The sequence below is a fragment of the Dipteris shenzhenensis genome, chromosome 17 (genome assembly GCF_047967505.1).
Source record: "Dipteris shenzhenensis isolate YYH24624 ecotype China chromosome 17, Dip_SZ_1.0, whole genome shotgun sequence".
NCBI classification, from domain to species: Eukaryota; Viridiplantae; Streptophyta; class Polypodiopsida; order Gleicheniales; family Dipteridaceae; genus Dipteris; species Dipteris shenzhenensis.
The window spans coordinates 34,494,321-34,517,091 of NC_141612.1; the positions used below are offsets into that span (position 1 = coordinate 34,494,321).

Consider the following 22,771-nt stretch of genomic DNA (forward strand, 5'->3'; position numbering starts at 1 on the left):
TGATTGGAGAGTTGATAGAAGCAAGTTGAGTCATGAGACTCCGCATATAATTAACATGGGCAGCCAAAGGAGTGCCACTAGCCATCTTCAATTCAAAGAAAGCAATCTTAAGTGATAATTTTGAGATGTGAGAGCTAGCACCAAAATTAATGTCAAGCTTCTGCCAAGCTTCAGAAGGAGACTCTAAATCAGAAATGTGATGAATATAGTCATCTCCTAAGCCAAGGGCAATAATGCCATAGGACCATTGAACTTATCCATATTCAAGATGGTAGCCATGAGAGGGTCTAACCCAAAATGGGCAGTGTCTACTCTCTTACAAGGCTAGAAAGAGTTGAAGAGCTTCAAAATACAAGCATTTAGAGTAGCAAAGACTTGTAACCAAATTCCATACTACAAAACATAATGGAAATGATGCTTTCACTTGCATGCTTCATAGAGGTGGCTAAATGAAAGCATTCCAAGCAAATCCAGGTGTAGCAACTTAAAGCAAAGCTGTAGCCATAGTTGTATTGAAGCTATTCAATACTTTAAAACATCAGAAATGCTAAAGTAGCATCTAATGTAGCATCAAACTCACACCATTGTCAAAACTGTCCAAAACAGAGACCTGAACTTGGAGGGTGCAATTCTCACAGCTCATAGCTCTATTCAAGGGGATTTTTATGCAGGAAGAAGGGCCTTGTACCAGAGAAGGGCTACCAGCAAGGAGGGGCGCAATGTTGCGTCAGGTCGCCATAGCCAAGCTTGAGAAGACCGACTGGCTTTTCGTCTGTTGCGCCTCCATTTCTTGTCCAAATGAGCTCAGATTTCAACAGCAGGTTCCCTTCAGTGTCGTGCAGCTCGGGCTGAGAGGAATTGATAGAAGGATAAGCACAGAGGCGGCATTGCGCGAAATTTCGTCAGAGAGTGTGAGTGTTGGCGTTTCACGTACAATCGAAATCTCACCAAAAGCTTGCAGCTGGAAGTTCGCCCATACAAGAGGGGTTTGCAGCTCAGAGGGTTTGGGCAATGGTCGTTTGTAGGCAGAGAACAGAGCTCTCAAAGATTTTGGGAAGGAGGAGGAAAATGGAGAAGATGAAGAAACTTGTAGTTTATGCTAGAGATAGCATCCAATGCTAGGCTAGGCTAGATCTAGAACCTAAAGCTCTGATACCATTTGTAGGATCCCGTAGGATAGAATAGATGCATCTTGCAAGATGTGTGAGAGCACAATGAAATCTCTATTATGATTGTGAGAGAGAAGACTCTCTCTTATAGAAAGGGGGAGAAGGTAATACCTTCCCTACACAGTGGCAATCAGCCCCTACATCAGTGGAAATCAATCCCTACATTAGTGGGATTGCCTTTGTCTTACATCATCACTTAGGTCACACACTAGACACATCATAGCACTTGATGTGCCTTTACAACACACACAAACATACATGTGACTCCCCTAGATGCACACATGCACCATGGAGCAAGCCCTTGATCATACTTACCTCAACAGTGACCCCCAACAATAAGGTGAGTGGCCTTTGGTGAAGGTTTGCTTCGAGTGATCAGAGTTGTGCATGGGATAGGGTATTGATGGAGTCCGAATGCCTCTAGAGCATACCTAAGATCTATCTCTGTCCTCTCTTGGCCCACTCTGCTGTCTTACTTGGGAATGCCGTGAGGCAACCTAACACTGCGAAGTGGCGGAGAGGGTGCCCTCAAATCGGGCACATGCTTGTTGCCTTGCTGTTGGCCTCATCGTATTTTTGGTGTATATGAGGGTTAGGTTCAAGATCGGATGCCTTGTAGTGGCCGAGAGGCTAAGTTAGAGTTGCACATGGGAAGGAGGGGAACTAGAGGTGTGTAGCTCTATGTCAATTGAAGCTGAATCTGGAATGTAGATACACTTTAGGTGTGCATGTGTAGCCTCTAATATGACATGTAATGATTTGGGCTCTAGTGGGCCCCGACTTGGGTCCCATTGGAGATCTTCGTGTCTTTGAAACATGTCAAAGGTTTCTTGCTGTCTTCCCTTGCTCCACTTGGTGGGGTGCATTTATAATGTTGCGAGGTAGCTTGAAGCTATGACGTTGCAATGAGGTGCCCCGAATGGGATGTGAGCGTGCTGGTCCTATTTTCAACCTCTCGCAAATTCACCGTCTCTTGAGTGTGGGCTTAGAGTTTCATGCCCTACATTCATCTTGCAAAGAAGAAATTTGTGGGTAATCAACGGTTTGTTTCAATGTTACAAACTGTGGTCGAAAAAGCAAATCGCATCAACCTCAAATCTCACAGCTGCTTGGGATTTCATTTTTTTGTCTCCACTTCATGCATGTTGCATAGAGTTTGGGAATGTTCTTGGATTCATCTAGGTATATGTTGCATAGAGTGCATAGTCTCGTCTTGACGGTGTCATGGGCTGCAACCTTTCGTTCCTCCTCTTTTGGAATCCATGGATGATGTTTGGAGCTGGTCCATGGCTATGGCTACTATGTTTGAGTGGTGGATCTGCATGTACTTGATGCCTAAATGAAGCCACCCTTGCTCGGGCTAAGGAAGTTCTCTTTGTAGTATGCTGGTTAGGTAGCATGTAGCTGTGATGGAAGTATTGTGTTTGATTGCTGGATGCATCTCCAATTGTGTTAAGTGTTGGAAGGGGGCATCTAGGGGTGAGGGGGCGAGGAAGGTTATTGAAGAGAGTGAAACCATCAAGTGGCCCTCATGTAGCAGTACATCTTATCCCATCAGCTGTGAGCTACAAGAGCCTCCCACTATAGTCCTTGTTTACTCTTGTCAATGGGCTACTAGGCTGGTTGAGGTAAGTGATCGTCTCTCTCGAACTCTACAAAATTGATATCTTGGGGGCTGCATCTCTTCCCCCGGATCATGCGTGAGAGCATCATAACTTGCAACCTCTTGAATCCAACCCACTCACCAAAAGGCCCCTACATTTAGACGTGGTCCAAGTAGAGAAGCAACGAGGAGGGATTTTGTCTTCACATTCTAAAAAAGGACCTAAATGCTGGCGTTTCAACTTTGCCCATAATGAGTCATGCTTGGGCTGTTGGTTTCATGGTGAACTTGGGTTTTGTGAGGAAACACAATAGGATTTGACAATCTCAATGGGCTTTCTTGCAAGAAATGAATGACTCATACTAAAGCTAAGCCTTGGTGGTGTTGAAGATCACAACAAGGTTATGAGGAATGACATGGGGGAGGTGTATCTGCAGAAAGATAGAGATCTAAGAGGGCTGCCACACAGCCAGCTTGCAGGCTGCCATGTGGGCAGCAATAACAGAGGAAGTGGCTGCTGTTAAGAGGGAGGCACTAGGCTGCTGCTGTGCCCTAGATGGTGGGCAGAGGGCCAATAGAAGGGGCAGGTAAAAGGGCAGCAGAAGCCCTGTTCTTGAAAGAGCAAAGGGTAGGCCTTATAGGCCCTGCAGACAGCATCAGGTCATCAGGAGTACAGCAAGTCTATTAGTGATTTCCTTCCTCGCTGCTGTCAGTCCTCACCATATCCAAAGTCACTACCGAGCCTAGATCGTCTCTGCCGACCAGCAGAGTTGGTCTCACAAATAGCATACAGGGTTCATCTCTCAGATGGCTGTTTGATCTGATGGGCGATTGCTAGGGACCTCCTCCCCTTTTGTCCTTTGCATTTTGGTACTCTCCCACAGCGACAGCATAGCGTATTTATTTTCTCGTCTCAGACACCAGCTTTGGGTGTGGATACTTGCTTTAGTGACACCATGCCTTAGCTTTCATTGTATTTTGGTTTTTTTCCTAGCCTTAAGACCCTTGAGTCTTTTGAAGATATTAATAAACTTTCTTTCTTTCTTTCTTTCTTTCTTTCTTTCTCAAGATGAGGCAGACGGGCTGTAGGAGCAAATGTTTTCCTGTAATCATCTCCCTCGGCTTGTGCATAGATGACAAGTCTTGCTTTGTACTTATCCAAGATCCCATCGGATTTGTAGGTTGTGCGGTAAACCCACTTGGTTCGTATGATCTTCCTCAAGTTGCGTGTATGGTTCTTTAGAATGGCCTTCAGTTTTGCTTGGAGTTCCTTTGCTTCCTCAAAGATCCTTGGTTCAGGATCATCTTAATGTGAACCATTAGAGCATAGTTAACGGTTGGAGCTTTGCTTTCAGATCTTCGCACCTCCAAATTGCTCTTTGGAATGTCTGTGACTCTTGGAGTTACTCCAAGGTCTTCAAGTATCATCTTGGTAACTTCATGTCCTCTGCCGAGGTCCTTGTTGTTGGCTTAGATGCCTTTGATACTGACTTTGAATCTTCAGTCTCTTGATCCTTTGCCTCCTTTTCTTCGTAATAGCAAGTTTGGGTCTTTGAGGAGGAACAACTAGAGCCTATGATGCAGTTGCTTGTGGCTTGGACTCTGCCCCCTTGAAAGCGTCGTCTGGCTCACCACCACGTTCTTTGTCTTTGGGTCATATAGTCGATAAGCCTTTGCTGATGTAAATTACAAAGATACCTTCCTTACTCTTGGGATCTAACTTTGTTCTATTGCTTTGTCCACATGTACATAAACATGAGAATTGAAAACCCTCAAATGAAAAATGATGGGTTTCTTACCATAGTATGCCTCGTATGGAGTTTTCCTCTCAACCGCCTTGGTCTGTCTTGGTAAGATGTAAATCGCCACATGGATTGCCTCACCCAAAAGGATTGGGACGCTTCTTCCCCCTCAGCATATATAGGCCTATCTTTGTGATAATTTGTCTGTGATAACTTGATTCTTCCTCTCTGCCGCCTCGTTTGGCTGGGATGTGTGTGCAGTGTTGAACCGTCTCTTGATCCCTTGTTTATTGCAACAGGCGCTGAAAGCCTCTGAATTGAACTCTCTTTCTCTTTTTGTTCGGAATCTTTCTTGACTCTTTCTTGACTCTGGCAATCCTTGAACTTATCTAATATGTGCAATGAAATAAACCCATGTCATCCTACTGAAACCATCAATACAAGTAAGATATTACCTGGCTCCGAGAATGATCTGGTAGACATCTTTTCACATATGTTAGAACGAAGTAACTTTAATGGAACTTTGGCTCTCTGTGTAGCTGTCTTCGAGAATGCTCCTAGTCATTGCTTGCCCTCCATGCAAGCTAGCAGACCTTTGTCGTTTGCGATTTGTAGGAGTCCATCCACGAATCCAATGCTGTGCATCTCTGAGAGATCTCGTAGTTGACGTGCCCAAATCTCTAATGTCACTACTTTATATTGTTTGCATTCACATGGGCAAAAATGACTTGATCGTGTACAACTTGTGTTCCTCCATTCCTCTGGCATGATCTTTCTAATATTCTTTGATGAGATCAAGACTTCTGTTTCATCGAATCTAGCCGTCAACCTATTCTTTGTAATATGCCTAATAGAAAGCAGATCCTTGCATAGAGCATGTATATAGAGGACATTTGTAAGTACCTTTTTCGCACCTGAATTTGTGGTGCATGAAGTGCTCCCAATTCCTTCTACTGAGCTCTTTCTGTTGTGTCCAACAGTCATCAATGAATCTGGATGTGCGGGCTGCATTACCTTGAACCAGTTCTTGTTGTTGAACATGCGTCTCAAGGTGCAGGTATAGGGACCATGACATTTTAGTCATAATGGCCATCATTTTGGGTCATGTACTCAAGAAGATCAAGGTCCAAAATGGCTTTCGTTGTCCCTTCCAAAATTGCCCCTTCTCTTGTGCAAGGGTTAAGGCCAAAGGCATAGGCTGGTTTAGCCCATGGGGGTTTGTGCATGACCCTGCTTAAAAAGCGAAGGGATACAAGACAATGTGGTGTGTTAACCCATATATTCCACGTTTTTGGGATCCTTTTTGAGAGTCGTAGCTCTCTTACCTCACTTTGGTGATTCTCTTTTTTTGAGTGACACCGTAGGTAGATCGTCCAGATAAGCCTCTTCAGCAGTGCACTTGCGGGGAGCTGGCATAAAATTCAAGATGAATTTAGGGGAGACGACTGTTTGATAGGTTCTGTAGGCCATCTTCTCCCAGTTCTAGTGATGCCCTGAGGGCCCTGGTATGTGCCTTGTAGGCATAGTTATAGGCACTTAGTTTATTTTGTGCCTTTTATGCCACATAGGACACTTAGTCCTATGTGACACCTAGGACACTTAGTCCTAGGGTCTAGCTACAAGTACTATGTACTTTTCTTTTCATAATACTCTAGTTGACGTAACGGTTGCTATCTTTCGACTCTTGTACCTTGTACTTGCTCTCTCGTTTATCGATCCTACAGTGCTATGAGAGCCAAGGTTTACACTTGTCTTCCAGCTCTCCTGATCCCCTTGAGCCCTCCATTACTCATTGGAAGTCTGCTCCTCTGCTGGTCGTCACTGCTCCAGTCTGTTCGAGGCTCTCCAGCTGCTGTCCAAGGGTACCAGAGTCTTTTCGTCGCCACAAAGTGCGTCATTGCTGTTTCCACAAAGTGCAGCATTTTCGAGGTCTTCTACAGTACTCGTGGCCATCTGTCGCCACTTTTGTACTGCATATCCAGGTGCCCAGCTCCCGTGACCTCTCCAGAGTCATCTGTAGGAGACGTCCTACTATCACGACCTGTTTAGAGCCCTCCAAAGGAGACACTAGCAGCCACGCACTCAGTTCGAGGTGTCTGAGGGCTGTTCCAGCTACGCTCCAGCCGCCTTTTGCACTTCAACCTGCTGCAGCAGCTCCGTGGTCTGTTATACTCTACCTACAGAGGTCTTTTAAGTCTCAGCCATAAGCTCAGAGGACCAGAAGCTGATTCACAAGCAACATTTGCAGTCTTTTACCTTTTTTGACAGTTTTCATTGTCAAACCCTAATTTCCAACAGAAAAATTAGGGCTTTTGACATCTAGACCTTCAACCTGTCAATACAACACCTTGGACAAGGTTGACAACTGAAATCATTCCAAAAATTGAAGTTTTCAGTCAATTTCAGGTTCAGGACTGTCACATTGTGCCACGTCATCACTCATGTCAACAAAATTTGGGGCTTTTGTGTTGGGAGCTCAATTTCAGCTGGTAACCTTATTTCTATACCTTGCTGCACATATTTTCGGTCTATTTGCTCTTTCTATTTCATCATCTGAGCAAGGAAAGGCACAGTATTGCCTTGAGGCCCATTTCAGCCTCTTGGAAATATCTGTTGTTAGCTCACAGGTGTTTGGGACAGTAAATCATATTTTTGCAGTTTAAAGCCTTGAGGCTATACTTTGGTCACTTTGTTAGTGCATTTCTATCAGTACTATTTACAATGGCTGGGAATAATCACGACTTATTTGGCATTCTTCGTGAAGATGATAAGTTGGATGGGACCAACTATCCGATGTGGTCCTATCTCATGAAACATATTCTTGTTGCAAGGCACTTGTGGAATATTGTTTCTGGGGTTGATCTGAGGCCAGCCAATGCTACAGTGGTTGCCTCTACCGCTGGTCCCTCTGCAGAGGATACTCCTCCTGATGCCTTATCTTCTAGCACCCCTGCTGTTGCTCCCCCAACTTAGGAACAATCAAGATGGGATGCCAGAGATGCAAATGCACATCCCTGCATTGCTTTATCATGCAAGAGAATCATTATTCCACACATCCGGTCTTGCAGGACAGCAAAGGATGCTTGGGACAAATTGGCTTCTCTTTATCAGATTCGCAATGAGGCACGTGTTGCATATTTAAGAAGGCAATTGCAGGAAGTCAGTATGAATGAAGGTGACTCTATGGATGCATACTTGACAAAGGTCAACGACCTCATGGAACAACTTGCCAATATTGATGAGGTGGTGCTAAATTCTCAGCTTGTCAGTACCACATTGAATGGACTGCTAGATACATATCAAGGGTTTGCTACAACCCTTCGATTAGTGGCCATGGGTAATTCAGACCACTACTCTTTTGATCAGCTAGTCACATTGCTTTTGCAGGAAGAGCAAAGTCGAGCTAATAGACAAGCTATTATTCCTGATCATGCATTTGCTTCACAGCAGACAGGAAGAGGCAAGGCTTCCAAGCCTATGGGCAAGCCTAAATCTGCGCCTAACAGTGGCAATTCCTCCAATGCATCAAAAAATATAGCAAATAAGTCAAAGAAGAAAAGATGCAACTATTGTCGCAAGCTTGGACATGACATTTCAAAATGTAGGAAGCGCATTGCTTCGGAGAAAAAGAAAGCAGGATTGACAGTTAATGCCTCACATGCAATTGAATTCCACGAGCCAGAAGATGCTTCACATGCACATGCTCTCCAGGATGATTGGGCATGGGCTGTCCATTGTTCATTTGATCCCTCCCAAGTTGATGCACTTTTTACTGCTAATGATGCTCAGTCCTGGTATTTTGATAGTGGTGCTTCCAAGCACGTCACCTCTTGCAGACAGTTGTTTCATTCCTTAGCTAATGCACCTCGAGGAGGGACTGTTACATGTGCTAATAATGCTTCCTATGCTGTAAAAAGAATTGGAGATGTGCAGCTCACATCCATTTCAAGCCATCCTGTCACTTTGACAAATGTTCTTTTTGTGCTTGGAATTCAAGTCAACTTGATTTCAATTTCAGCAATTGCCACTGCAGGTTTCAAAGTGATTTTTGATGGATACAGATGCCTAGTATATGATCTTCGTGATGACAATGCCATAGTTCTCACTGGCACTTTGAAAAAGGGCCTTTATCACCTTGATGATCACTCAGCTGCACTCTCTATTGAAGCATTTGCTATTTCAGATTCACAGCTTGCTGAAACTCATCTTTGGCATGAGAGAATGGGTCATCTCAATTATAGAGCTCTTGCCAAGTTACATTCACGGGACATGGCAAATGATGTACCTCAAATTCACACAGTTTCCAAACATGTGTGTGAGGGTTGTCTTTTGGGTAACATGCATCGGTTTCCTTTTCAAAAGAATTGTCCAAAACTCTCACAAAGGAAATTGCAGCTAGTGCACAGTGATGTTTGTGGCCCAATGAGGACAAATGCCATTGGGGGGTATAAATATTTTGTGACTCTCATTGATGACTTCACAAGATATTGCTGGGTATATTCACTTTCACACATGAGAGTTTTTGGGTCTCTTGCATATGTTCATGTACCATCTCAGCTGAGACATAAGCTTGATGACAAGGCAATCAGATGCATATTTATTGGTTACAGTCAGGAGAGCAAAGGGTATAGGTTACACCAACCAAATAGTGGGAAGATTATTGTCAGTAGAGATGTAATCTTTGCTGAACATTCGGCCTCTCCTCTTGTGGACTGCAAAGCTTAGCCAGAAGTTGACATGTTTGATGCCTTTGACTCTTGGTTACCTCTGCCTTCCTCAGAAGGGGACTTTGACCAGCAACATGAGCCTCCTGCAGGCCCTCCAACAAGCAATGATCAGCCAATACCCCATATGCTGATTTGCAGGTTTCTCTTCCAGCACAAAATGATCCCACTATTCATGATGCAGTGATTGAAGAAAGAGCTGTCAATAGACAGCAAAGGTAAGTTCCCAGATGGCTTCTTGATACATTGAGGGATAGCAAACAAGATCAGCCTTTTGCTGCCCGGACAAGGTCAGGGAACAGATAGATGCATGGTCACTTTCTTGAGTTTGCACTCCTTGCTACAGCTTGCAATGAAGAGCCTTTGTGCCATAAAGATGCTTTTGACAGCAAAGAGTGGATGGATGCAATGAAAGCTGAGTTACAATCCATTGCAAAAAATGACACATGCGAATTAGTAGATCTTCCTCCCGGCAAGCATGCCATTGGTACCCGGTGGGTCTACAAATTAAAAAGGAAATCTGATGGCAGTATAGATCGACACAAAGCCCGTCTTGTTGCAAAAGGGTATGCCCAACAACAAGGCATTGACTTTGAAGAGACATTTGCTCCCACATCCAGGATTACTACGATTAGATGTGTCATTGCCATTGCAGCCCATCATCATTGGCAAGTGCACCAGCTTGACATCAAAACTGCTTTTCTTCATGGGGATCTGCAGGAAGAAGTCTATGTCACACAAGCTCCTGGCTTTGAGGATGTTAATTCTGAAAACAAGGTATGCAGGCTTAGAAAAGCCCTTTATGGTTTGAAGCAGACACCCAGGGCATGGTATGCCAAAATTCATGCACACTTACTATCCCTTGGTTTTCAGAATAGCCCCACAGAACCCACTCTTTATGTCCGTGGGAGTGGATCTGATTTTTTAGTGCTGATTTTATATGTGGATGATATGCTCATCATGGGCCCAGATACTCAGCATATTGCAGCTTTCAAGGTTGATTTGCAGCAGGTTTTTGAAATGTCAGACATGGGACAGCTTCACTATTATTTGGGCATTCAGTTTGCTCATGTTGAGGGGGGTATCATGATGTATCAGTCCAAGTCATGATGTCACAGTCCAAGTATATTGGATAGCTTCTTGATCGTTTTCAGTTTGAGGATTGCAAGCCAATCTCTACACCAGTGGACCTTGGTTTCAAATTTTCAGCTCATGATGGGAGCCCACCATGTGATATCACTCTTTACTAGCAGGCTGTTGGATGTCTCATTTACTTCTGTCACACTAGACCTGACTTAACAGTATGCAGTATCTCAGCTCAGCAGGTTTTCTATGGTGCAATTGTTTTTTGCTTGGCAATTCATGTATCTCTTGGCTTAGCAAGAAGCAACCAATAGTTGCCATATCTAGCTGTGAGGCTGAGTACAGGGAAGCCTTCACCGCTACAGTAGAGTGTGTCTGGCTTCGACAGTTACTTACAGATCTTGGTATTCGCCAGACATCCTCCACCATGGTCTACACTGACAGCCAGAGTGCTTGGGCCATTGCGTGTAACCCAGTGTTTCATGCGCGTACCAAGCACATTGAAGTTCACTATCATTATGTTCGAGAGCGGTTGTCAGCAAGAGACATAGAGTTGTCCTATCTTCCCACAGAGGACAACATAGAAGATCTGTTTACAAAGGCACTTTCTCGTCCCAAGTTCGAAGTCTTCCGACAGGCTTTACACTTGGTTCCCTTTGTTACATGATCTGACATACCTTGTACATTCATAGGCGGCTATATCTTTTTGGGATGAACATGTGTCACCATGACCACAAAATACCAGGTATTCTGATAACAAAATCATTTTTGTTAAGTATAAGTCTGTTGTCCTCCTCATATGGGGTTCACAGATGGGGTAGTGGCCTTTTCTAACATAGTGGTGAGAAGCTATCATGGTACAGCTCTTTCGGGGCCTAGTTAGGTTAAGGGTCAACAGGCCTCATGTTCTCAAGGGATGGGTGGGTATCAGTAGGGGCTACCTATCTCCTTACAAGTGTGTCAGTGGACTTCATTGCGTGTTTACCAAAGGCCTAGTACAAGCAATCTGATTGTGGTTGTGGTCGAACTTGATGTTACCCTTGATTCTTAGTTTATAGAAGCGTGCAATTGAGAGTCAACTAAGTTCTTAATGGTTTGTGGTGGGCATTTCATTTAGGAGTGGGCTATGCCAAATTAGAGGTTGTCAAAAGACATACATGATAGTTTGGTGTGGAAATAGGAACATGTAACATGTGGACTCGTGTGGATACTTGACGTGGAAGTGCAACAACTCAAGACTTGCTATGCTGAAAGAACACTTGGTGATAGTCCACTTGCTCCAACTTGCAAGAGTCAAAATAATATGCTCGTATAAGTGTGTTTCAAGCCCAATCATGTGCTCTTTGGCCAACTAGACCAAGTCAAACTACTCAAAGGAAATGCATTGCTGTGATACTATACTTTATGGTAGGCTGAGTGGAGGTTGTAGCTTGGTCGCAAGTGTAGAAAGAATATAGAAAGGATGTCAAGAACAATAGACCTTGGATTTTTTTTTGATTTATGCCCATGGAGCAAGTAGCCAAAGGCAACAAAGGCAGCATGGCAAGCCACTTCCTGCAAGGCGGCGGAGTAAAATAATGAACGCTGCTTGGGTATGCTCGAGGCCAAGATGTTACCAAGTGGACCAGTCAAGCTACGCTTAAGGAGACATTTGGTGGGATGGTGTTTGTGGTGGCTTGGGCATAGGGAATCGAAATTCCCTCTAAGAGCACGTTCATGCAGTGCAGAGTACCAGGTCCATTTCAGTTATAATGGATTTTGTCATTGCTAACATTCGCCCTGGCTCTTGTGCAAGGGTTATTCTATCCTGTTAGGGCCAAATGCATAGGCTAGTTTAGCCATCGGAGGGTTCGCGCATGAACAAATGCCAAGGGATAGAAGACAAGGTGCTGTGTTTACCCTTCTATTCCATGTTTTCGGGAGCCTTTTTGGGAGTCATAGGGTAGATTGTCACTTCGGTGATTCTTTTGTTTCTGGCTGTAAGTTTATATCTTTTTAAAAATGGGTAAATCTCATAAGTTTGGTTAGGATTCTAGTAGGACCTTAAAAAAGTTGTCATTATATATTTATCTGGTTGCAATTTTTTGTTGTTGCAATGAGCGAAGTGGCTGATGGGTGATGTAAGCGGCATCAGGCACATGCTTTGATTCAAGAGGTGTTACCATATTCAAAGGGGGTTTTCAGCCGTGTATTTAAACTTGCTCACTCTACTAAAAGAGCGTGCAAATTTTTTTCTACCCACGGTAAGCTCACATGGTCCTTTTATAGTGTTGTGTGGTGGCTCATTCTGTGCCTACTTTCAAAATTTTAACTTGCAGGAACTTTCGTTGCAAAACAGGGCAGAGCAGTGTGGTCTTCTTTAGTCGTACTTTTATGTATTTTGAAATGTAGTGAAGTTGCTAATGTAGCACTTTTTACTGGCTAATACCTGTGTTACGAGGAACCATCTCTCCTAAAGAAATCCTCAAGGATGAGTTTGGGCATGTTCCTGGACTCATCTAGGTATATAAATCCTCAAGTTTGCATTCCCATGTTTCTCATTGTTCTCTTCAGTGGTTTGATATTGTTTGTGAAACCAATAAATTTAACTTTATTCCTATCCAGGGTATTACCGGAAGGATGGGAGGGGACCTATCAAGTTCAGAGATGGCCCTGGGAAATGTGCATGCTCACAATGTGGTTGAAGAAAAAGGAAGTAAGGAAGGGGAGCCTAGTGAGACTCTGTGGATTGGTTTTCCTGCTTCTGTCAGAGTGGATGAGGAACGTTTGCGGAGAGCTTTTATCCTGTTTGGCGAAGTTGAAAGAATCAAAACTTTTCCAGATCGAAGCTACTGCTTCGTGCAATTCAGGAACGCAGATGAGGCTAGCCGTGCGAAAGAAGGGCTTCAGGGTAGGCTTTTCAATGATCCCCGAGTGCAGATAAGATTTTCTAACAATGAAGGTGGATTGGGAGGTACTACTAAAGTTGATGGGTCTTTTGTCTCTCCATTGCATCGGAGGGATGGCTTAATGGATTTGACAGGACCTAGGCCTTCCCTTGGTGCCATTGAGAGGTTTGGTCCTAACAGCTCCAATATGAACATCAATATGTCAGGAAGACATTCTGTTCTACACCATGACATCAGGGGAAGAGGTTTGGGAAGGCCAGTTGGAGTTCTTCCAACCAGTGGATTTGGCAGTAATCCCCTTGTGAGAGGCGGAGGTCCTGACACTCTGTTTCCCTTCGAGGGTGCTGGTATGCGTATGAATAGTAGAATAGCACCTCCACCAGTTAAGATTGGGAGTGCAAACACATCTAGGCCTATAATGGATGGCCGTAACTTGCCCGATAATGACTTCAGCCAAAGAGAGTTTAAAAGACCAAAAGTAGAAAACCCAAATTCTGCTGGGCTCCCAGGAAGGGCTCCAATTTTTGATGCTCATCTTGTGGGTAGAGAAGCCCTTGAAAGACTTAAGAGAGGTTTGCCACACGGGAATAATGGTGCTGAACATCCTTTAAACTTCAGAGCACACCCTGGCTCTTCTTATGTGGATGCAGGAGTGGGCGTATCAAGGCCAGCAACTACAGAATCTATTCCCGCACCAGGAATTTTAAGCAGAATGCAGGGGATAGGAGTGGCAGAAGTAAAATGGAAGTGGCAAGGGGCTATTGCGAAGGCTGGAACTTTTGTCTGCCGTGCGCAAAGTTTTCCTATTGGCAGAGGAATTGATGCTACTCTGTAAGTAACTTTGCACCTTTATTTAACAATCACCTCTATGTTCTCGCAGCTCCTAATCCAAGCATCACTGAGTCAATACAAGAACTTATGTGCAGGACCTGCGTTTCCACGTTATGTTTTCTAATCCTGCTTTACATTGTTTTAGAGGATTGTTGGGATGACGGACATAAGGGAAGGGTCTATCTTGTGGTATAGTACTACCTTTATGTGACATGGAATTTGTGGTGATGGACATAAAGGTCAGTGCTTGTTGTATTCCGTGTGCTGACATGTAATGTGTGCCTGCAGACCAGATGTGGTAAACTGTGTTGCCCGAACTTCTCTAGATATGTTAGCTCAACACTTTAACCAAGCTGTGGATTTTGGGGTCATCTTCTTTATCCCAGACGGGGAGAGTGAAACTGCATGCTATCGGGACTTTATTCGCTACCTGGGTGATAAGCAACGTGCAGGGGTAGCCAAATTCAATGATGGGACAACATTGTTTTTAGTGCCTCCTTCTCAGTTTTCAGAGAGGATATTGAAGCTTCCCGGTGACCTACTTTTTGGACTGGTCATTAAGTCTCAGGTGGGGAGTCTTCCTACAATGCATCAGCACCAGCAGCAGCAAACATTGCTGGAGGAACAAAATCATTTACAACAGTTGTCTCGGCCTCAGTTCAAGCCAACTCCAGACGAGTTGAGTGGCAATTTGAAGCCACCTGTTGGTTCTCTGGCAGGTTGGAGTGCATCTTCATCAAATACAGTGACACCTCCAAATCAGTCAGCAGGTTTGTCATTGACGCCGGAATTGATTGCTTCTCTGACTTCTCTATTACCTGTGCAAAGACAGGGTCCAATTGATGGTGCAGGAGGGACAAATGCATCTGATGTCATCAGTACAGTTTCAGGCATGAAGAGTGCTGAGTTCTTGCTCCGTGATCAGAACTTCTCAGCACAAAGGCCTGGGTCTGCACCCACGGCTACTCTTGGCTTCACAAACATGAATTCACACCATCAATCTGAGCAACAGCCAAATACAGTATTGCCCAATTCACTTTCTGCCACTGATGCTCAGAGCTATTTTGCCCAGGTATCTGGTATTCATGATGTTAATTTAAGGTCGCCTGGAGGACTGCTAAGTCTTCCTACCAAGGATCTCAACCAGCTAGCAACTTTTCTACAGCGACCTCAACAGTTGGTCAGTCAACAACACCCACAGTTTGTGCAGCAACAAACGACCATCCATTCTCAATTACAATTACCAAACCCAGCACAGACTAATCATCCAGGATCAAACTTACCAGAACTGCTATCTTTGGATCAAGGCCTGCAACACAGCGGCTCTAATGGCCTGGTATCAAATCCAAATACAGCTGCAGGGCAAACTTCTGAAGCAGGGATGACTCAGGAGGATGGAATTGTAGAGGCTGAAAGAAATAATCGCTTTCAAGCAACTCTTCAGCTTGCGGCTTCCCTTTTACGAAGGATGCATAATCCGACTGGATCTGAAGAGACTCCACAATCACATTGACACCCCCAAAGGTCCTCTGAATCCAGGTACTCCTGTGACCTTTCAGTCTTTTTTCTTTTTAAATGTGAAAAGGAGCTGTACATCATTAAGAGAAGGCAGGAAAATATAATCAGTCTTTTATTAAACAGTCAGCATTTTCATTTTAAAGAGTTTATTTATCAGTGAGGATTACTCGCAAATAGTATTTGAGAGTTGGTGAAGGAACACTTTTCTGCATTTGAAAGGACATAGGATGAAATCCAATATGCAATTCCAAGAGGTCTTAACTGCAGGGTGCTTGAAACCATGCAATTTGAGGTAAGACATGATAGTAATAACTGATAAGAACTCAAATTTGCCATCCAAGGAGTAGAGATCAACACCACAAAAACTATGCCAATTTCAACTAGTGTCTTATTCAAAATATCATACCCACTTTGACCAACTTGTTGGGATAAGTGTAAGGAATTCTGCACAATGACAAAGTTCTGCATATCTGGGACAAACAACAATTTTGCTACACCCAAAATATTAATGCAGGAAAAAACATTTGGAAATATTCAAATCAATATTCACTATGTTGCAGAATCAACTTCGAAAGAGCAAGAGCTTATAATATACAAGTCAAGGTTAAAAGAGCTTATAGACCAAAGTAGATGTTCAGAATTAATATATAATTCAATTTGTGAAATACTTGATCTTTCCAAGGATAAGGAGGTTTTATGAAAGTGCATATAGAAATAAAAGAGAATTTACAATGCAAAACACTCCCTGCTTAGGAAATATATAATCTTAGTTTCCCTTTGTAAAAGCTTTAGAAACTTGAATGAGTGGCACAAATAACAACAATTGCAATATAACAGTATGAAATGTAGATGTAATAATCATATTGTAGCCAAATAATGGTTTAGGCTGATATTTTCTTTAATCAATAATAACCTATTCTTGATCTTGCCACACTTTTATCTTGTTAAAGTTAGGCAAGGGTTATCTTGGTAAGCTTATGTACTACAATAAATGGAAAAATCAATTGTACCCAATAGGATTGAGCTTTCAAGCAATCAAAGGTTCTTTGAATATAACAACTGAAGCTTTTTGAAAGACTTTAAACAATTCCAAACTTGCCAATGTCACCTCACTCTTGAATTGCAATTGAATATGACTTCTTGACTCACGGCTAACCTCTAAACTATGAATTGTAAGTGGACCAATATCATCTTAAGTATTCCATAAATTTTGTATTCTATGTTGAACGGCAATTGAACTATTGATTCCTTAAATCGTTTATGATGCAAGGAACATCATGTGTTACATCATTAGTTGTGGCTTGTTGGAATTGCGAGTAGTGTGTCCTCTAAACTATCCTTTCCAAGCCAATGAGGCTTGGAATGTCTGGATGGGAGGGACTAAAATGAAATGCTTTGCTTCTTAGGTAATAGTATTCATAGGTAATCCTCTCTTTTAGTGCTAGTCTTTGTAATGAATGGACATGCTCTTCATTTTTTGGAAAAACAAGAAATGGGTTTGCTCTTCACCTCACAAGTATGATTCTTAGTTAATGTGGAGAGCTTTGTGTAAATGCATGCTCGTGTGCACACAGGGATGAGTGCAGACGTTATACAATGAGAGCATGTGTGATATAGATGTCGGGTCTTTGAGAGTGATCATATGGGCTTGGTTAGAGTTATCATGGGTGCCAGTGCCCTACCTGGGATTCATGATTTGAGCATTGGACCCTCTGTTCCCATTGCTAGAATTGAAAATGGTTCAAGGTATTCCTTGAAATTTTACAGTTCTTATTTGAGAGATCTTAAAAGCATTTAAGAACTCTCTTTTATGGGCTCATGCCTCATGAATTCTTTAAGCCTGGATTAACTTGTAAGGGTGACCAATCAAGAGATGTCACATCTTCTTGAAGATTTGAGTGTGTGGAACATGTGAAGCCAATTGCCATTCTTTCTTCAAGATAGCTATGTACTTAAAAGTATAAGGAAGAATGCATGACGCCTGGTATGTTTGTTGCATGCACCATGTAGTTCATTACCTATTCGATCAGTTTTGTCTTTGCACTTCACAACATTGTATATTTCTTAAAGGGCTAGCAATATGTTGTTTGCCTATTTAGTTGTTAGTGGTGCTACACTAGAGGGAGTTTTTTGTGAACCCCTTTTGAGTATTAACAAGTATCTTATTATATGATGTGTGAAAATTTGCCTAAAAATATTATGTTGGGAATTCATATACATAATCATTACCTTAAGTGGGTTGGTTCCTTGGAGGCAGAATGATTTGGAGACTACATTGATATAGGTATTTAGTCTATTTTATAAACCAATTCTATTTCTCATAAATCTTGATGGGTATTAGGTAGACTAAAATTTGGTGGTTGGATAGGGTCTCAAGATTTGCAAGCCTTTGGTTAGCAAGATGAAGGGGTGCATGAGGAAGAAATGTTGTTGTTGTAAGTAGGTGTGAGGTGGAGTAACCATTTGATGAGTATCACTGAAGGCGCATGTGGTAAACACTTGAAAAAAATATTTCGGGAAAAAAAATTTATATAATGTGAAGCCAACTTTTTATAATGATCACGTATTTTGCATTCATTAAGTGAAAGTTTGTGGTAATGAAAGGTATGTAATTTACTCTATAATAATCATTTGATCATATTCCTCATTTTGTGGGTAAAGATAAAAAAAAGTGCAATTCAATACAAACATTACTCAAAGCATTGCTGACTAGTTTGCACCTTGTATTGCTAGTAAAAATGTGTGTCATCTATAGTTGTGATTAAGGATATTTTGGATTACGATGTAGAAACCATTTGTTAAAGGATTTTTTGCAAGAATAAAGTGAAATATGGTAATTTGAGAGAGGGTTATTATTTTATTTTATTAGCATTTATATGTGTTAGGCTTTATTAAAATTCAAACATGGCTATACCTTTGGATTTTTATCTAAGTTCAAGACTTTGATTTAAATGGTTGTGATAAAGTGATGTGGTAAGTGCTGCCACTGGTAGAGATGCTTGTGTCCTCCATCCATCCAAAAAAAGAAAAAGAAAAAAAGAAAGGGAGAAAATAAAGCTAGCCTCTTATGTAGCTTTGTTAAGTGATTAAAAATGAGAAGAGATTCAAACTTCCATATTTCGATTACTAGCGAGTAGAGGAGCATCTCAATTTAATGAACAAATTAAGAATACCTAGCAAAAGAAAGGAAATTAGAGACTACCAAGGCAAAGAAAGATCGCGAACTTCAAGGGAAAGATACTATAACACTTAGTTCAAAAGGTAGGTACAACCTGTAGGTGGACATAAAAGTTGAGGTATAAGAAACATGGCATTCTTTGGTGCAAATTGCATTTAAAATTGATTAAAGATAGGTTGAACATTGTAAAGCTTGAGTCAAGAATGTGTCCTTTTTGTATATTTGTCCAAGGAAAGGTGAGACTTGGACATATTACATGGAATTCAAAGTGAAGGTGAATGGCTCCCATGCGTAAATCAACATGGTCATCTTTTATGACAAATATGGATGAATCAAGAGTTATGCAACCCATTGTACTATTGCAAAGATGGGATATGATGGGCCTTCCTATGCAAAAAAATTGAAACTATTGCAATGTTACTTAAGGTAAGAGTGGGAGAAAGGATTATCCATTGCATACATAGTCCATGTCCTTAGCCTATAGTTAACTGGTCAAATATGTGACTCGTGTTCATGTAAAAAATAATGGAGCTAAAATGAATTTAGTGAAGGTGTAAATGAGATTGCAAGGTACCTATGAGAGGAAGTATTATTTAGCACTCAAAAATGTACAATCAACTTCGATTTTGGATGTTGAATGTAGGAATTTGTGATTTGTCATGACCCCTTTCCATGAAGGTCTTTTTGCAATTGCCTCAAACTCTTAGTGAAGGAAGTTGGAGCATTGTTACAAGTATACTAGTACCTTTTTGCATAATAGATATTGTTGGGTTGGTGATCAATGCCCTCCATTAACTTTTCAACTACCTAGACAATAAACACTACAAGTGCACAAGGAATAGATTAGAATAGTGATATTTTAGAAGAACCTTGTTGAGAGCTTGTGCTAACTATATAGTTGGATGCCATTATCATTGACATCATCGTTGGTCTTCCACCTAATTAATGAGTATGGGTATTACGTGGGCTAATTGTGTCAACTTTGTGATGTGTTGAAGGTAAAGATGATAATGGTGTGGATGAGGATGAGATGGTGTGTAAGAGCATGAGCTCCATAATCTTTGACTGCATTTGTTAAACTTGTTTTCCACCTATCGAAGTTCTCTAAAGGGATGATTTTATATTTAATGCTTAAAAAAAAAAGAGATGCCTTGCATGCATTATTAGATACTTGTTGGGTGTTGGATTACTTGTTTGTCCTTAGGTATAGTGGAAAGATAGCCACATGATGGTTGGTACTGAGGCTAAAACATAATGTAGTGAGTTGGAACATCAAAATGTTTGCTGGTGTTGTCAATGGTAGCTCAAATCTTCATAGCAAACTCGAGAGGGGGGTGGCAATGAGGGGGTAGTAGGGGTCACGATAGGACAAGGTTTGCTTGTTTGGATTCCCTAAGTTGAGTAAAGAAGAGGTAAATGTGGTAGAGTATGTGGTTTACCTTTGGGTGATTCTTATGAGGTTGAAATCTCACGATTTGTTTCCCTGTGGAAATATATGTTTTGATATCTACTTAATTGATCTACATATATATTGTTGCACTATTTGTTTTGCTTTCAAAAGACATGGTTTGACTTATTGACATTGTTTAAATCCAAGTTGTGATCGATAGGTATCTTACTAATTGTCTTATTTTTAGTGCAACAGTGTTGTATTGAGTACATTTGTTATCTTTTGTATAGAGAACTAGCTATTTGAGAGAATGTAACGTAAAATCTTATCCTCCTTACTAGTAGTTCCACCTTGGATGAAGAGAGAGGTCGTTGCCTTATTATTAGATGGTAATCATTATTATTGATTTTGCTCTCACATTTGAAGGTTTGATAGGTAGATAGCCATTTGTATAAGTGGTGTGTGTAAAGATATGCTTGTGTTAGCAACACGTGTCTACATTGCTTCAATCCATCCTTGGATATGGGTAGAAGTTGGTGGGGATATCATAGCTCCTAGACCTTGCTATGCATGATTGTTGGTGGTGGGGATATCATTGCTCCTAGTCCTTGCTATGCATGATAGAGTGTATGGGGTATCATCAGTGAGTGTTTTGATGATGAAGTTTTCATGTTCATTTTGATTTTACAACACCTTTTGAAAGAAGCAACCTCTTCTATATGAAGATCCTAATATTGAGAGAAAAACCATGTGTACATGTACTACATATGAATGATGCAAAAATCATGTGTACATGTCTACGTATGAATAATGCTTTCTAAAGTGTGGGTTTTATCTATTAATGTTCTTTGCGAGGGAAGGGTTAATTAAAGCCAACACATTATAATTCTCAAGGTTTGTAAAATATGTATGAACACAGATCAACAATTAAATGTAGTTAGGAATACACAGCCTTGAGGACTATTCATCCTCTTTCATGATGGATGTGCACGATTTTCAAGTAAAAACCTACGAGCAGAAAAGTCTGAGTGATAATTTTCGACACCAACCATGCTTTTATATTTCTCAAAGGAATATACAATTCTTTCTTAATTTCTCATTTATGGAACCATATACTTAGTTTTCATTATAACCCTCATTTTATACAACATTATCTATATATGAACAAATAGTGAACACTTTAAAAACTCATATAAATATCTCCCTACCATACTCTCTTTTGAGAATTATGGTAATTCAATCAATTTAAAAGAGTTTCCCAATCTTTAGCAATCCCATATTTGAAGCTCTCATATAACAATATATACCATATTCCTTGGATAAATAGGAAAAAGATATTGGAAACCTCACACGTGAAGCCATTATAATCGATCATAAATTGATCTCTAATACATCATCAAATATGAAAAGGCAAGGGAGGGATTTTTAAAATATTCATAATTCTCCAAATCTAAGTATTATAAGAAAATATGGTCTCTATTGAACTCCATTCTCATATATACCTTGAAAATTTTAATTTTTCTCTTTTATAACTATAAAAAGTATAATTGTAAGCCTCCCATTGCATAGATCATGAAATTTTGAACATTTTTTCTTTTTACAGCTCCTCAATTTGAGCTAAGGAGCAAAAGTTATGACCCCTTTTGCTTAGGCTCTCCGAGGGTATTCCACCGGCAAAATAGGGTTGAGGCAACTTCTTCAAACCATATTCCTCTGTCAAAATACACTTGGGTCTATTAAAAAGGTATTATGTATTTTTCTTAGGTCATCTTGAGGAACTGTAAAGGGGATATTTGCTCAAAATTTCATGATTCAACCAATGGTGAAAGGAAAAGAAAGGATTTTTGAAAGTCATAAAATAAGTCACCACTTGGACATTATATATGTATATTATATAAAGGTATATTTATATCTATATCTATTTATGAATATTTCACATTTACTTATATATTTTTTGAAATAATTTAAATTTTTTTGCTCCCAAAAAATGACTTGAGCCTATATATTTTGACCCCCCTCACCTTTTGTCCGCTCGTTGCTCGAGGGTTTTTGCTCAGAAAATGAAAAGCCTCTTTCATGATGCTTCATAATCTAGCATTTTGATTGTAAAATGCATTGTGGCTTTGTAGTTGGAATTGCATGCCAGCCTAAATATTTGCATGTATGTTTTCTTATCAAGGGTCCAAAAGTGATTGTTCTATGTCTTTCCTAAGTAACACGGTAAGGTACATGATTCATAATCTTTCCTACAGTGCACTTTATTGGAGACCTTAACATCTCTTTTGGATGGATTTTGTTAATGTAAACATACTAGTTTATATCTTCTCTTTAAGGTCCAAGAAATCAAGTGTCGAAACATGTACAAGGGGCATGAGTTCGATAATAATTTAGATAGACATAGGTTTAGGCTTTGTTACATCGGACAAAATCTATGAAAGGACAATGAAGAGACCATTTCCAAATGGAAAGATTAGTAGCTTGTGATGGAAGGACATTGAAGTTATAGCCTGGTGTCTTCGTAAGCAATTTCCTTTATTCTAGAGTCCACATTTCTTATCCAGCACATGCCATTCATCCAAGTCTTGGAGGTGAAGATTTGACAATTTGCCATCTTGGATGGTTGGTTGCATGTGGCTCCTGGTTGA

General features: G+C 41.1%; 1 protein-coding gene across 4 annotated transcripts in view; it reads left to right on the top strand.

The window, feature by feature from the left end:
• LOC147892026 (flowering time control protein FPA-like) overlaps positions 1–22,771 on the top strand; it is a 59,429-nt gene that overhangs the window by 22,419 nt on the left and 14,239 nt on the right. For 2 of the 4 annotated variants that reach the window (XM_087388054.1, XM_087388052.1), the window contains 2 exons: positions 12,926–14,040; positions 14,329–16,182. In XM_087388054.1, coding sequence (XP_087244180.1) covers positions 12,926–14,040; positions 14,329–15,553 — 2,340 coding nt within the window. In that variant the 3' untranslated portion in view covers positions 15,554–16,182. Of the gene's footprint in view, positions 1–12,925; positions 14,041–14,328; positions 16,186–22,771 lie in introns of those variants that run through there. The other 2 variants (XM_087388055.1, XM_087388053.1) reach the window with 2 other exon arrangements.